General features: G+C 43.3%; 1 protein-coding gene across 11 annotated transcripts; it reads left to right on the plus strand.

Annotated features, from left to right (window-relative positions):
* The first annotated feature begins 267 nt into the window (after positions 1-267).
* Positions 268-11,021, plus strand: LOC109872240 (E3 ubiquitin-protein ligase RNF31-like). Of its 11 annotated transcripts, none has more exons than XM_031807203.1 (23): positions 268-598; positions 1,218-1,419; positions 1,621-1,767; positions 2,466-2,621; positions 2,725-2,781; positions 2,948-3,116; positions 3,599-3,656; positions 3,782-3,948; positions 4,177-4,349; positions 4,516-4,749; positions 5,030-5,377; positions 5,601-5,786; positions 6,096-6,302; positions 6,489-6,662; positions 6,879-6,977; positions 7,179-7,268; positions 7,426-7,540; positions 7,941-8,053; positions 8,296-8,406; positions 9,570-9,618; positions 9,733-9,829; positions 9,965-10,130; positions 10,225-11,021. In XM_031807203.1, exons 1-23 carry the CDS (start codon positions 399-401, stop codon positions 10,273-10,275), a joined length of 3,369 nt encoding a protein of 1,122 aa, XP_031663063.1. In that variant the 5' UTR covers positions 268-398; the 3' UTR covers positions 10,276-11,021. The 11 variants fall into 11 exon arrangements, with proteins under 11 accessions (XP_031663063.1, XP_031663060.1, XP_031663061.1 ...); XM_031807200.1 differs by having other exon boundaries at positions 269-598; positions 3,497-3,656; XM_031807201.1 differs by having other exon boundaries at positions 269-598; positions 3,497-3,656; positions 3,806-3,948.
* Positions 11,022-14,991: the final 3,970 nt, after the last annotated feature.

The raw sequence follows: 14,991 nt of genomic DNA on the forward strand, positions 1-14,991 counted from the left end.
AAGTCACTAGCTCTGCTGGGTGGCTACTGCGTAGCAACGTAGCGGTGCCAAAAGCCCTTGTCTACCCTAGAAAGCCTATGTAAATGACGATAGCCAGAAAGGCCCCCAAAAAAACATTGACAGCCGTTTTGGGCTCTAAAATGTGTTTATTGTGATCAAGTTTAACCCCACAGTGAATTATTTAAAATTGTGCTACAAATCGAGATATATAGTGACCCTTCTGACTACTACATTTGTCATCACACAGGACCATGTGCTGACACAGGCCAATCACAGTTCAGCAGGCTACAAGGAGGCTCCTGTTCACTCTCAGGCAGGGTCGACAATGATCCTTTGCTAGTTACGACCACTATCACCATGATCCTTAGCAATTTTTGGGTGCCATTCAGCAATATGGCATGCTTCCAATTCAAATACTTCTGGCTTCATGTGCTATGGGGAGTTTTCCTTGGGGATACGTGGATGACATCAGTATTGTCACTATTTACTGTTTTGTTTTTGTCTATGAGTTGACTCCATTAAAATGGTGGAAGCTCCCATGCGCTGCCCAGGCTGAGGATGGCCTTTCGGCCACTAGAGGTCTCTATCATTCTCTATGGTAATGACACACAATGGCGATGCATGGAGGTTTGTTTCTTTGCGCAAGGCAGAATACGGCATTTTTCTCATGCAGTTGTTTACATTTATAGCTTGTACTGCAGTTATACTTTTCGACCCTGTTACTGCAGGTTTTATAAATGAATTAAGACGTATATTTGTTTTTTAGCGAACAAGCCTGTGTTTCGTGCATAACATGGTGTTTTGAAAGCACCTGTTTTTTAATGAATTGATATCTCATCGTGATTCAATGGCTGTCCGTGTAGACAACTGAACGAAAGCACTGGGTAAGAGGATATGACAGTATTTCTACATGGGTGCAGTTGTAGGCTTTAACCTTGCTATAATTGCTACAACAACGTTAAGTTTACTCATTGTGTTGTTGGAAATATAGAGTACTGCATAATGAGTAAATCAGTGTCTCTCTGGTGTGTGTGTCCATTGATATGACTGAGCCTTGCGGTATAACAGCAGGGCACACAGGTAACCTCTTATGAATGGATGTCAATAAGGCAAGAATCTTGCCACTGCTCATCAATGCTGCCTGTGGTGTGTCAGTGCCCACAATGATTTGCTATCTGATCTGTGTGATTATTATTATGATGACATCTCTTTTCCAGGATGGCCAGTATACATTCAAACCAGCTAGAGAAGGTACGATGCCATGCGGAAGCCTGTCTACATTCCACTGGCTCAGTGCTGGAGATCCGGGCAGGAATATTAGCTATGGCCAACATACCCTTACCACCGTCAGCCAAATACCACTACATCGCTGCTGAGACCATGATCATTGAGAACAGCATCGGTAACAACAGGAAAGAGGTTAGTTAGTTTACTGTTTTGAGCACACACTCAAACTATGTCCACATCACATTTCACCTTCACTTAGCCTACATCTTGGAATACAGAAGTTATTTTCCCTCTCTCTCTTTAATTGTGCTGAATATTTTTGTTCAGTGTCCATTCTTTTGTCAACCTCTTTCTGGTTCAACCCTTTTTTATCTTTGTTCTCTCTCCTGCCAGACCATAGGTTCCCTGCAGAGACTTTCCACAGCACTGAACATTCTGGAGAAGTATGGCTGTAACCTCACCAGCTCCAGTAGGCCCAAGTACTGGCGCACTGTCAAGCACAACAACCCTGTCTTCAGAGCAACAGTAGATTCCATTCAGGTGAGGATGTCTTCAATACAGGTAGGTTAGATTCTGGGTAATGATATGTAGTCTACTACCTTATCACTATAAACTTATTGGCATTATGCTGATATAGGCCTAGTTCAATACAGTGTTTCCCCAAGGATTTCTTTCAGCGGCAGTGGCAAAGTTGGTCTGTAGCGGCTGGGGGGACAGACATAGGTCGCAGTCTCTGACCTAACATTTTAGTGGCAGTCCTCTTGGCCGCAGAAACAAAATGTTGTTATTTTAAAGCTAAATTCCAGCAATTCTACACATTTTCCCATAAGGCAGAGAGAGAAAAAAAATGCAGTTTTAAATATAATTTACTAGATAAGTCTTATGATATCTGAGTGACTCAAACATTGTAAATAAAATCAATGGGGGCCCCATTGATGATTGTTAGTTCTCAAAGATGATCTTATTTAAAAATATACTGCTCTATTATATCTTCTACCTACTTTATATTTGGTTTTAGCCATTTCAATTTACACTGAAAACATTTGACCATCCTATATATATATTGGAGTGGCAGCAACGATTTGCTGTTAAATTAATATTGGGTAACACTGATTGAGTCTATAGCTTACTATCGTTTTGATCAAGTTATATGTTCACACACCATTAACTCTACTAAATTTTATGTCAACATTTTTGCATGAAACCTATCCCCTTTCCTCTCCTCGGTTCTACCCCAGGGAGGAAGGGCAGTGCTCTGTCTCTATGGTTACTCCAACCAGCAGCCAGACGGACTGAGTTTCCCTGATGTGGTCGTGGAGCCTGACATTGAGAAGGTCGCAGCAGTCACCTTGGAGGTCATGAGTCTACGCATGGAACTGGACATGCTCCTCAAGGTCTGAACCAATGGCATTGTCTCGAAGACTGTTATTCTGAAATATTTCAGAGGTTCATGAAATCAGTTGTTGTACTGAGTCGTTGTTGTTGATACTTTCACAGGAAGCTCACCCCCACCCAGAGTTCTTTGAGAGAATGGTCCCATCACTGAACCAAAAGGTATTTTTCCTTTCTCCCATAACCGGTCCTCTTCCTCTCTGCCTTCTTGTTTTTTAGGTCGCCCTAATAGCCTCTCTCTGCTTCAGACAGTTTTTATATTTGTGTGGTTTTGTGTCTGTTGGTGTCCACTGCCATCAGATGACTGAAATATCCTTTATGATTCCAGGATGACTTTGGACCCATGTCTGATGCAGTAGCTATTCCCTCCAGCCTGAGAGAGAGCCAGCCCCTATACATGTCTCTATCCTCCCTGTCTCAGTCTCCCACTAGTGCCTTTCTTCCAGTACGGACCGCTAACGCCTCAACCTCAACCTCCATCTCTACCAGACACACAGGTTAGAACTGTGCACAAGCATATTTTTGTTTGGTACCAGAAGTCCTCACAAGGATAGTAAAACAAGGAACATTTGGGGGGGGGGGGGGCATTTTGCCGGTCCCTACAAGGGAAAATGCTATTTTAGGTTTAAGGGTTAGGGTTACAATTAGGGTTAGAATTTAAGTCAGGGTTAGGGGTTACGTTTAGGGTTATGGTTAGATTTAGGGTTTTGAAAAATAGGAATTTGGATGGGAATCAATTATTTGGTCCCTACAAGGATAGCAATACAATGGTGTGTGTGTGTGTGTGTGTGTGGTGTGTGTGTGTGTGTGTGTGTGTGTGTATTTCTAACATCTGAAAAGGAACATTTCACCTTTTCTCGTTTCTCTTCCCCTGCAGCCAACTGCACTATCTGTGCTATATTCCCAGTGGCTGCCCATTGTAACTCTTGTGTGCAATGGCTGTGTACGGAATGTGACAGACTGTACCACTCTTCCGCAGAACGAGCCAATCACCACAGGACTGTCGTGACATCCTCTAAAATGCGAAAGAACCACAGGTAAAACATGACAAATAAGAAGAAAGCGAAACTGCACAGTAAAGGAAGAAAGTTTATACATTTTCATAGGTGGTGATTACTGCTGAAAATGCAACTGTCTCTGTGCTCTGTGTGTTTGGCACAAGGTTCACTTCCACTGTCTCTCCCAGTAGCTCCCTCCCGTCATGGCACTGTACCCACTGCACCAGGGTCAACTCCATCCAGGACATACTGTGTGAGATGTGTGAGAGGCCACGCCTGGCCTCCTCTGGCCCTGCTAAGGATGAGTTCCCACAGCCCTTCACCATCACTGGTCAGTATACACACACACACACACACAACAGTGTATGTGTTTTAATAGTGGTGGTTTGCCTTTTCTCCAATCAGTCTCACTCCTCTATTTCTGTGTTTACTTCGTATGCTTGTTGTATTGTCTGAAAATGTAATGACACTCTTACGATGATTATAAGCTGTTGATGAGTTCATATTCACCTCTTCCAGAGCCCTGTGTTGAGTGTGTTTTCACTATGTATGTCACCAGAGTGGCAGTGTAAAAGCTGTACGGTAGTGAACGCAGGCAGTAGTATCCTGTGTGAGGTGTGTGAGCGCCCCCGCCTGGCCACCAAGCCTCCTGCAACTCCCACACACCCCCTTCCTACGCCCAACCGGCCTGCTGCTCCAGTACTGGGCATGCCAGGAGACCCAGACAGCCAGGTAAACTACTGTTAATGTCAGTGCAGGAGCAGCACATTTGAGTTGAAATGAAAGTTTCGGATTCTGCCTTCATCAAACAGATTGTTGTTCCTCTATTCCCGTGAGTCTCGAAGCTCATGTCAATGATCTCTTCTTTTCCCATCTTCTCTCTACTTCTCTGTTGCAGTGGGTGTGCCAATTCTGTACTTATGTCAATTACACTCCAGCGTCAGTGTGTGAGATGTGTGACCTTCCTCGTCCCGAGCCCGCCAAAATGCCAGTCAAACTCCACCCTCCATCCCAGGTCAAAAGGGTCCCTGTGCTGTCTGTCAAACCCAAAGACCCGCCCATGGAGGACCCTGATTTGAGGAGACAGAAACTGATGAGGGAAGAGGGGCTAAAGCTGATTGAGCTTATTAGAGTAAGTGAAGGCTTTCTGTAGAACTATAATATATCACATTATCCCACTAGTAATATTACAAGATATTAGCGAATTTAAGATTTAGATTCAGAAAATAATTTTTTTGTACCATTGCTGGGTGATTTGGTTGCAGGAATATTAAAACTACAGATTTCAGAAAACAAATGTGTGAAAATAACCTAGCATCCTCTTACTTATTCATACAGTGTGGTGAGTAGCAGCAGCTGAGGCCTAGTCAATATGTATGACAGATTTGTCTTTATTTCTCTCTCTCTCTCAGGATGGAGAGAAAAAAGGAGTGAGTCCAGAGGAGGTGTACACAGGCATGCGCGTCTCCGGGGGCGGCAACATCCTCCCCTGTGATTGGCTCAAAGCGGAGCTACCTCACCTGCTCGACCAGATCTGTGCCATGGCTGCGTCGTCTCGAGCAGCAGACCTGAAAACAGGACTGAACCAGAACGGACTCTCCAACGAGACTGGTACTGCAGAGGATACTGGTGTGGAGGAGGAGCAGCCCAGAGGGGGAGGAGTGACCCTGTCCAGGGCTGAGGCCAAGATGGCCTGGCTGTCTGCAGGGGGAGAAACTGAAAGAGCAGCCAGACAGTCTCTCAGAGACAGACACGCTAAGGTGAGAGACAGGGCAGACCTTGCCCAGGTCTAAGGTCAGTTGTACTGGCACTTTTCCCAGATGAACTCTATTTACGTTTCCCAGACCTGTATTAAGCCTAGTCCTGGACTAGAACATACTTTCAATGGAGATTCTCCACTTGGAACTATTTTGAATCCTGAATTAGCCTTTTAACACTCAAAGAAGGGTTTGGTTTCTCATGTACCTGTCCTGTCATGTACAGGTGAAGGAGCTATGTTCTCTGGGGTTCAACGATGAGGCGCGGTGTCAGGAGGTACTGAGGCAGAACGGGGGAGAGGTGCGGGGGGCTCTGTCTCTGCTGCAGCGACCGCTCTTGGAGCCCTTCCACCAGCGCATGTGGAGCGACCAGCCCGAGCCCACCATCGACATCAACCACCCCGACAAACAGGTAGGACACTGGGGCTGCACTATGTGCTTCATTCGGCCCATACATTTAGCTGAACGCAGAATAGATATATTGATGATAATGTGCTCACAACTACCACCATTAGAAAGGTCCACAGATCGTACATGTTCTTCAATCATCTGACAGTTGCTTGATCTCTGATGTAAATGTATATTTTACAGTGAAAAGCATTCTTTTGTAGTAAGGCATATCTCTCCTTTTATCATGCCTCTGCATCAGTTGGTCCACTCCACTGGTCTGATCTCTCTCTCTCTCTCTCTCCTCTTCCTCCTTCCTCCCCCCTGGGACCAGCGTGTGTGTCGGAGGCTGCTGGCGGTGTATGACCTGCCCAGCTGGGGCCGCTGTGAGCTGGCCCTGTCCTTGCTGCAGGAGCGCACCGCCCCCTACTCCCTGGACGATGTAGTACAGGCCGTACGCGAGTCACAAGACCGAGACTTCATCCGCCGGGTGCTGGCCAAAGAGTGCCCCATCTGCCTATCGGAGTTTCCCCACAGCAAGGTACTCTCTCTCTCTCTCTGTGTGTTTTGGGGGACTTGTGGGTGTTTGCGTGCATGTCAGCACTAGCTTGCCTTTGCTCAAAATGAAGTAGAAGCTTTTCTGTGTTTTTTTTGTTGCAGTATCTAACCCCTACAACTCTCATACACCTTTCTCTCTCGCTCTCTTCAACTTTCCTTCCTGTTTCAGATGCAGTCTCTGACCTCCTGTCAGTGCTCGGTGTGCTGTGGCTGTTTCCAGCAGCACTTCACCATTGCAGTGAGAGACAAGCATATCAGAGACATGGTGTGTCCCGTCTGCTGGGAACCTGACATCAACGACCCCGAACACCTCAACAGCTACTTCTCCACCCTGGACATCCAGGTAGTACATCACACAGAGAACAACCTCACACAAAATTTCCCTCAGATTCTCTCTTTGAAGAGAGAAGAAACACAGAGTGAAGCCCAATTTTTGGGGGATTTCAGAGGCTTCTCTCCCTTCAAAATGCAGGTGGCAGTGTGCATTGTGTGTGTGTGAGGTACTGTCTATAATGATGGCTACACCTGTAATAATAATTTCCTGTGTGTGTGTGCACAGCTGCGGGAGTGTCTGGAGCCAGAGGTATATGATCTGTTTCATAAGAAGCTGACTGAACAAGCTCTCATCAAGGACCCCAAGTTCCTCTGGTGTAGTCATGTGAGTTTAAATCTCAGTATCCTATGTATACAAAGGCAAAGGAAAAATATGTTTTTTCTAATCCCCATTGAGGCTGTTAAAAATAATAAAATGACATGCTATACCCATCTTCACTAGCTAAAAATGACCAGTACCTGCTCTTAAACTGTTGAAGTATTCCTCTTCCCTTCCCTGTCTTATTTTCATAACTTCCCCCCCCAGTGCTCCTATGGGTTCATCTATGATGGAGACCAACTGAAGGTCACCTGTTTCCAGTGCAGGAACAGCTTCTGTGCACAATGCAAGAAACCTGTAAGTGTGAAACATGAACTCTGTGTGTGTGGGAATCTGAATCAGAAATTGCAATTAATTGGGGCTATGAGGAGATGATATTTGGCTTTAGAGTAAAGATGCTGGAGCCCCATCTCACTCCATTATCCCTTCGTCTCTCTCTCTGTGTGCCCTCTAGTGGGAGTCTCAGCATGGTGGTCTGTCATGTGAACAGTACCAGTCCTGGAAGAGAGAGAATGACCCAGAATACCAGAGGCAAGGCCTGGCCGGATACCTGCGTGACAACGGCATCAGTGAGACACACGGCACACACAACTTCTAAATGAAACAACACCTCCTCATTGAGAGCTACTGTAGTGTTTAACCAGAAAAGGTCGGTACTTGCAGAGGTGTGAACAGCCAGACACTTCACTAGGTGTTGGGCTGAGAGAGATCAAATTGGTCTTACTCATAGTTCATCACCCAAACCAGCACATTTCATTAGCGTCATGAACAACACTCCCGTAGAGGTAATGTAGGCCTTCTGCTTGAACTAAGCCAGTTGACTAAGACCTTGTTTTAGCAAAGAGGTAGTCAGTTACAGGGCTTTTTAGGTCCCTCCACATCCTTCAATCAATTGATTAGTTAATCAATCAAACTATTTACCCTCTTCCTCCGATGCATTCTCATGTCTGTACTCGCTCTCCCCCTCAGCCTGTCCAAACTGCAGGTTCCAATATGCCCTGTCTAAAGGAGGCTGTATGCATTTCTGCTGCTCCCAGTGCAGGTACCAGTTCTGCAGCGGATGCAACAACCCCTTCCACACTGTAAGTTCCTTCTCAAATGACTTGGTGTCTTTGTGTTCGTCGATCGTTCTAGTTCCTGGCAAGGGGTTTGAATGAGAGTTGACTTGAATGTCGCTTTAATTTGTTTTTCTTCCTCCAGTCAATTTCATTCTGCCATCTCGGTCTCTCCCCACTGCCTCCTCTCTCTCCCTCCCTCCTCCCACACTCTTTCTTTCCTTCCTTCCTTCCCTACCCTATTCTGTCCCTCCCTCCCTCTTCTGTAGACGTGTGCAGTGATCCAGTGCAGTGTGACAGGCCTGCACGCCCATCACCCTCGAGACTGCCTCTTCTACCTGAGGGACTGGGAGCCTGTCAGACTGCAGGCACTGCTGCAGGTAGGCACACACATCATCCACACAAACACAGATGCTCACACACCATTACAATCACCATAACCACATTATAGTTCTCTGATTCACAATCGCAGTTATAACTAGGGCTGTCAAACGATTCAAATAATTTAGTTAATGGCATTAGTTAATCGCGGTTAATTATCCTTTTTTAATTTGCTCAAATTTAGCCCTAAAAGATGTCTATTTCAAAAATCAGTGCATTGAGAAACAGTCGTACTATTATTTGATTGTAATGGACAGAAACACAAAATCATCTACGTCAGAAGGTTTTCATAGCATTTTCATCATAAACAACACAAGTCACTGTAACATACAGCTAGCTGTAAATGCTCCCTACTCCCTCTTATCAATGTTCTTGAAGTTTAACACTTGCGCGCACACAGACACACACACACTCTCTTTCTCACACACACACACACACACAGCTTTAAGTACTGTTAAAGCTTCAGGAATTCTAAATGTCTTAACTAAAGGAAAAAAGAACTGTCTCTATGGATACAAAGAGCTTTTAAACTTATCCAACAATGTTATGAACACACTGTAACCATCTGTACTGTTCAACAACTTTACACACACAGACCTCACTCACTCACTCTCTCACACACACACACACACACTCCATTCTTGCATACCCAGCCTACCTTTGAAGCATCTCTTTGAGTAGCATATTCCTTTTTAGTTATTTCTCTGCCATCCAAATTTGTCCATAGCCTAGTCAGTGGTCAAGTTATCAGGTTGCTAGCTAGCTGATTAGCTAGCTAAACAATGTTTCTTATCAAACCATAAAATAGTGGCTTGAAAGTTGTTTAAAACAGCCCATGCCATGTGCATGAATCCACAGAAAAAATGCAAAGCATAGCTCGGTAATATTGGGCTTAACTTTGACATGATTTTGGCTAGAGGCACGCCGTCTTGAGCGGCGTAAAGGTACAAGCATTAACTGTAGATGTGTTCTGCGCTTAAAAGGGTCCGTGCGGTGAAGAAATGGAGATGCTATTTCAAATCATTTAACTGTGATTAACATGTCATGCATTAACACGTTCTTCACACGTCATCTCTGACAGCCGTCGTTATAACTGATTTTACTCTAAGAGTATCTGGAGATGGATTGTACTTCCTGTTCATTATTTGATTGTTGTTTGCAGAACAAGTGTGTTGAGTTCAACACTAACACCCCTCCAGGAACTCAAGCCGGTAAGATTCTATCTGTTCTTTAGTTTTTACTAAAGTTTTTACTCAGCAAAACTTAAAACAAATGGAGAGATGTACTACTTATTCTCTCTCGCGCCCCCCCCCCCCTCCCCTCAGGGATGTGTGGCGTGATTGAGCAGAAGGATGAGGGTGGGCAGCAGACGGACTCGGCCTGTGGGGCTCAAACTCAGCCTGGCCATGCAGGACTCTGCGAGTATGTCACTGCCAACCAGCCTATAGTGTTTTTCAAGCACCCAAAGGCACTTTAGATAACAACAGAGTGGTTCCCATGAAAAACATGAAAACATGCCTAGATGTAACTAACTGGGTTTTGCCTAATCAATTCCAGGAAACACTACAGAGAGTACTTGGTGAGTCTCATCAATGGCCATTCCATCGACCCGGCCCCTCTCTTCAATGCCAACGAGCTGGTTTTGGCCTGTCGGAGATACCAAGTGGATGATGCCCGGGGGGAGATGGAGGACGACGTAACGTACTATCCTCGAATGCTGGAGGTTTGCTTTGATGATCCTTGTGGAGGGGTGTTGTTGTTTTTTTCCAAATATTTAGTCACTTGGTTTAATCATTTCTCATCTAATCTTATTTCAGAAACTGATTGATGAAGTACCACTTGGAGACAAGGTTCCTCGGAAGAAATGAAAATGAATCGTTTGTTTGTTTGCTTTTAACAATCAAATGTTTTTAGTATTGAGTGTTGGGATTTTGACTCAAATCACCATCAAATGTGTTTGCGTCATTGTGACTGTTACACCACACAGCAGAAAGCTATGCTTATATCCCCATGATTGAGCTACAGTTATTTATGAATCTATATTTGGGGTAAATGGTCAGCGGCACATTATAAAAAAATAAATAAAGAGATGTGTGTGTGTGTGTGTGTGTGTGTGTGTACGCGCGTGTAACATTTCAAGACATCTTTAAATAACCTGTGATATTTAATGGCATCACTTCGTTGCACGCAGTCTGTAGGTGCATGCTCTTAACTGTATCATTTGTGACGAAAAGTACTTGAAACAGTCCAGACACCGTCTGCAATCAAATGTTCAATCAAACTCGTATGTTTCTCAGTCATGCTCTTTATCCAAAAGGTTCCTTGTACGCTTGCTGTAAGGGAGGTAGTTGTGTCCTCAGAGTAACTGCAAGGTTGACATAGTTACTGGACATTTTTCGGGAGTTAGATCAGTACAGCCCCTGCTGGCCCTGAAGCTTATTGAGCCAGTGAACTCAAGCTTGATGAGGAGGAAGGATTCCGCTTCAAGACAGGACATTTCAAAACTGGAGATTTTTTTTCCCCCCCTCGGCAAGTATCATTGAGAACTACAGAATCTCTACAGTTAATTAATCACACACCATCATTAACAATAAACTTCAGATTTTACTCCATATTTATTGTATTCCCTTAATTGCTTTTTGCCTTCAGTGCCAGTGAATTATGACTGAATACCTCTTTGTGTAAATTGACGTGACTAATTGGGACTGATTTTTAAAGGATTTGACCCACTGTGTGTTGCAGCCCCAAACTGTATGGTTACCAGCTACCATTATTACCTGGTCAGATTATGACAAACACACAGAGCAAGAACATTAGTATTTCAAAACATCTGAGCAGGAGCCTATTTGCTGACAACTCAAATATGAATAATCATACTTTTATTTCTGTTTTCTCTCCTCCCATACTAAGTCAGATGTGTCAGCCACTGACACGGCTGCTAATGTCTTGTGACAGGTAAACTCTCTTGTATTTGTCTCTGTGTCTCTTAGATGTTTGGAAGCATTCCTGAAATAGATATTGGTGCAGCAGCAGGGTCAGAGATTAGTGGGGAGAGCACGCAGGGTTATGGGTACTGCTGTGATGTGTCCTCGTGCCACAGGGAAGGATTTGGAACAGAACAGGGCACACTACCAAGAGACAGACATTGTATGTGTTCCCCCTGCTGAGGCTAAGCATGAAATGAAGAAAATAGGGCAGTCCGTACACAGCAATATATTTTCTGACATAACTCACACTCTCAGGACATGATGTTTACGTTAACCTAACCCAGAATTGTTGTCATAACACAATATTTTGAGCTCTAGTCAAGCTAGGCACATTTTGTTGTGTACGCTCTGGAATTGACCTCTGGTGTAGTGTGACTGAAGTTTGCATCTCGGTTGGTAATACTGGAGAAAGCAGGACTTTTTAACATGCACAACACCTGTTTGACCTTCATTATCTTGCACAACCAGATAGCAGCCCTGCAAAGCAAATGTATCTGTGGAATGTTTATCAGCCAGCTGTGTCAAAGTAAATTGGCTCCATCAGATACATTCAAATGAGAACATTCAGTGTGTCAAGGAGCAAAAACTGAAAGATGACAAGTGAACTTCAGAGCTGGCAACTCTCTCACATTGGCTGTGTGATACATTTGACCCTTCTCAAGCGCCACACTTCTTATCTCACGCATTGAAAAGTACTACTTAGATTTTTCTGATTAGTGCATTGTATAGTCAGTGCATTAACTTTTCAACTGGGCCTGCAATTTAACATCACAAGCGGAACCTCATTGTCCTGTCGCATTAGTCCCTTCATTTGGTGAATGGCATTTAGGCTGTGACAACAGAAAGGCAGCAGACAGACCTACAGTATCTTTTAGCTGGGATGTTTGGTGACCTGATTTGGAACTTGATAAATATTTTTTACTGACAGATTGTGAACCCAAATGTGTCATTTTGATTCTATATGGGGGACAATAAATATAACAATTACTTGGTTAGGGTGTAGGTGTGGATTAATGTAATCTTGTTTTCGGATTTGATTCAGTGGAACAATTCTCATTTAACAATGGACTAAAATATAGGGTAATTTGTGTGCTTGTCAGCAAAAACCCTACTGTTATTCCCCACACTTACACTGAGTGTACAACACATTATGAACACCTTCCTAATATTGAGTTGCACACCCTTTTATCAGAACAGCCTCAATTGGTCAGGGCATGGCATCTACAAGGTGTTGAAAGCATTCCCCAGGGATGCTGGTCTATGTTGACTCCAATGCTTCCCACAATTGTGTCAAGTTGGCTGGATGTCCTTTGGGTGGTGGACAATTCTTGGTACACACTGGAAACTGGTGAGTGTGAAAACCCCAGCAGCGTTGCAGTTCTTGACTAACTCAAACCAGTGCACCTGGCATCTACTACCATACCTTGTTCAAAGGCACTAAATATGTTTTTTGCCCATTCACCCTCTGAATGGCACACACAAAGTCCTTATCTCAAAGCTTAAAACTCCTTCTTTAACCTCCCCTTCCTCTACATCAGCTTTCACCTGGTCAGTCTGTGATAGGAAGAGTAGGTGTTTCTAATGTTTTACACAGTGTATTTTATTATTCCACTTCTTCTCAATTTTTCCAGTGTAATCACATTTTAAATCTGATATACCTACTTGTGTCTTTGACAATGAATTATTAATTCCATTCATGGACAGTTTTGAATTAACTGATAAAAAAAATGCTCCAGGCGTCAAATATAATTTGACGTTTCACTATTGTGCATATGCTAGGCAGAGATGGTAGAGGGACTCATAAACACATTTTGTAAATGTAAAGTAAGATGATGGCAAGGATTTTCAACTGGCATAAACCACTTGAATATGAAGATTCATTCAATTTTTCTTGAAGGTTGGGTTATTTTGAGAAATTAATTGTTATGTCAAGAAAATGTTTAAACACCCAGCACTTGGGAAACATACAGTACCAGTCAAATGTTTGGACACACCTACTCATTCAAGAGTTTTTCTTAATTGTTTACTATTTTCACTATTATTCTACAATGTAGAAGACATTTACTATGATATAACACATATGGAATCGAATGTTAACCAAAAAAAGTGTTTGAAAAATCTAAATGTATTTTATAATTCAGATTCTTCGAAGTAGCCATCCTTTGCCTGGATGACAGCTTTGCACACACTTGGCATTCTCTCAACCAGCTTCATGAGGTAGTCACCAGGAATTCATTTCAATTAACAGGTGTGCCTTGTTAAAAGTTAATTTGTGGAATTTCTTTCCTTCTTAATGTGTTTGAGCCAATCAGTTGTGTTGTGACAAGTTAGGGTTGGTATACAGAATCCCTATTTGGTAAAAAACCAAGTCCATATTAAGCAAAGAACAGGCTAAAATAAGCAAACATAAATGACAGTCCATCATTACTTTAAGACATGAAGTTCAGTCAATATGGAAAATTAAGAACTTTGAACGTTTCTTCAAGTGCAGTCGCAAAAACCATCAAGCACTGTGATGAAACTGCCTCTCATGAGGACCGCCTCAGGAAATGAAGAACCAGAGTTACCTCTGCTGCAGAGGATAAGTTCATTAGAGTTACCAGACTCCGATTGCAGCTCAAATATATGGTCCCAGAGTTCAAGTAACAGACACATCAACTGTTCAGAGGAGACTACGTGAATCAGGCCTTCATGGTCGAATTGCTGCAACGAAACCACTACTAAAGGACACCAATAATAATAAGAAACACGAGCATTAGACCTGTAGAAATCTGTCCTTTGGTCTGATGAGTCCAAATTTGAGATTTTTGGTCCCAACCTCTGTGTCTTTGTGAGACGCAGAGTAGGTGAACAGATGATCTCTGCATATGTGGTTCCCACTGTGAAGCATGGAGGAGGAGGTGTGATGGTGTGGGGGTACTTTGCTGGTGAAACTGTCTGATTTATTTAGTTTTCAATGCACACTTAACCAGCATGGCTACCATAGCGACATGCCATCCCATCTGGTTTGCACTTAGTGGGACTATCATTTGTTTTCCAACAGGACAATGGCCCAAAACACACATCCAGGCTGTGTAAGGGCTATTTGACCAAGAAGGAGAGTAATGGAGTGCTGCATCAGATGACCTGGCATCCACAATCACTCGACCACAAACCAATTGAGATGGTTTTGGATGAGTTGGACTGCAAAATGAAGGAAAAGCAGCCAACAAGTGCTCAGCATATGTGGGAACTCCTTTAAGACGGTTGGAAAATTATTACTCATAAATCTGGTTGAGAGAATGCCAAGAGTGCCAAGCTGTCATCAATAATCTGAAATATAAAATATATTTAGATTTGTTTAACACGTTTTTGGTTACTACATGATTTCATATGTGTTATCTCATAGTTTTGATGTCTTCACTTATTTTACAATGTAGAAAATAGTAAAATAAAGAAAAACCCTTGAATGATTAGGTGTCCAAACTTTTGACTGGTACTGTATATTAGAGGTGGCCAACCCTCCTGGAGAGCTAGCAGGATTTTCTTCCAGCCCTATTTTAAAGAGAAAGTTCACCCAATTTACAAAATGTTTGTGTCCTTACCTTGAAAGCAGTC

The sequence above is a fragment of the Oncorhynchus kisutch genome, linkage group LG27, assembly GCF_002021735.2.
Source record: "Oncorhynchus kisutch isolate 150728-3 linkage group LG27, Okis_V2, whole genome shotgun sequence".
Taxonomy (NCBI): Eukaryota; Metazoa; Chordata; class Actinopteri; order Salmoniformes; family Salmonidae; genus Oncorhynchus; species Oncorhynchus kisutch.

Excerpts from the sequence above, each read along its gene's own strand:
- LOC109872240 (XM_031807200.1), top strand. The coding sequence starts at position 399 with ATGCTTCCAATTCAAATACTTCTGGCTTCATGTGCTATGGGGAGTTTT. Across the intron at positions 6,978-7,178 it reads AGTTCCTCTGGTGTAGTCAT|TGCTCCTATGGGTTCATCTA; the intron begins GTGAGTTTAAAT and ends TTCCCCCCCCAG. Across the intron at positions 7,269-7,425 it reads GTGCACAATGCAAGAAACCT|TGGGAGTCTCAGCATGGTGG; the intron begins GTAAGTGTGAAA and ends TGTGCCCTCTAG.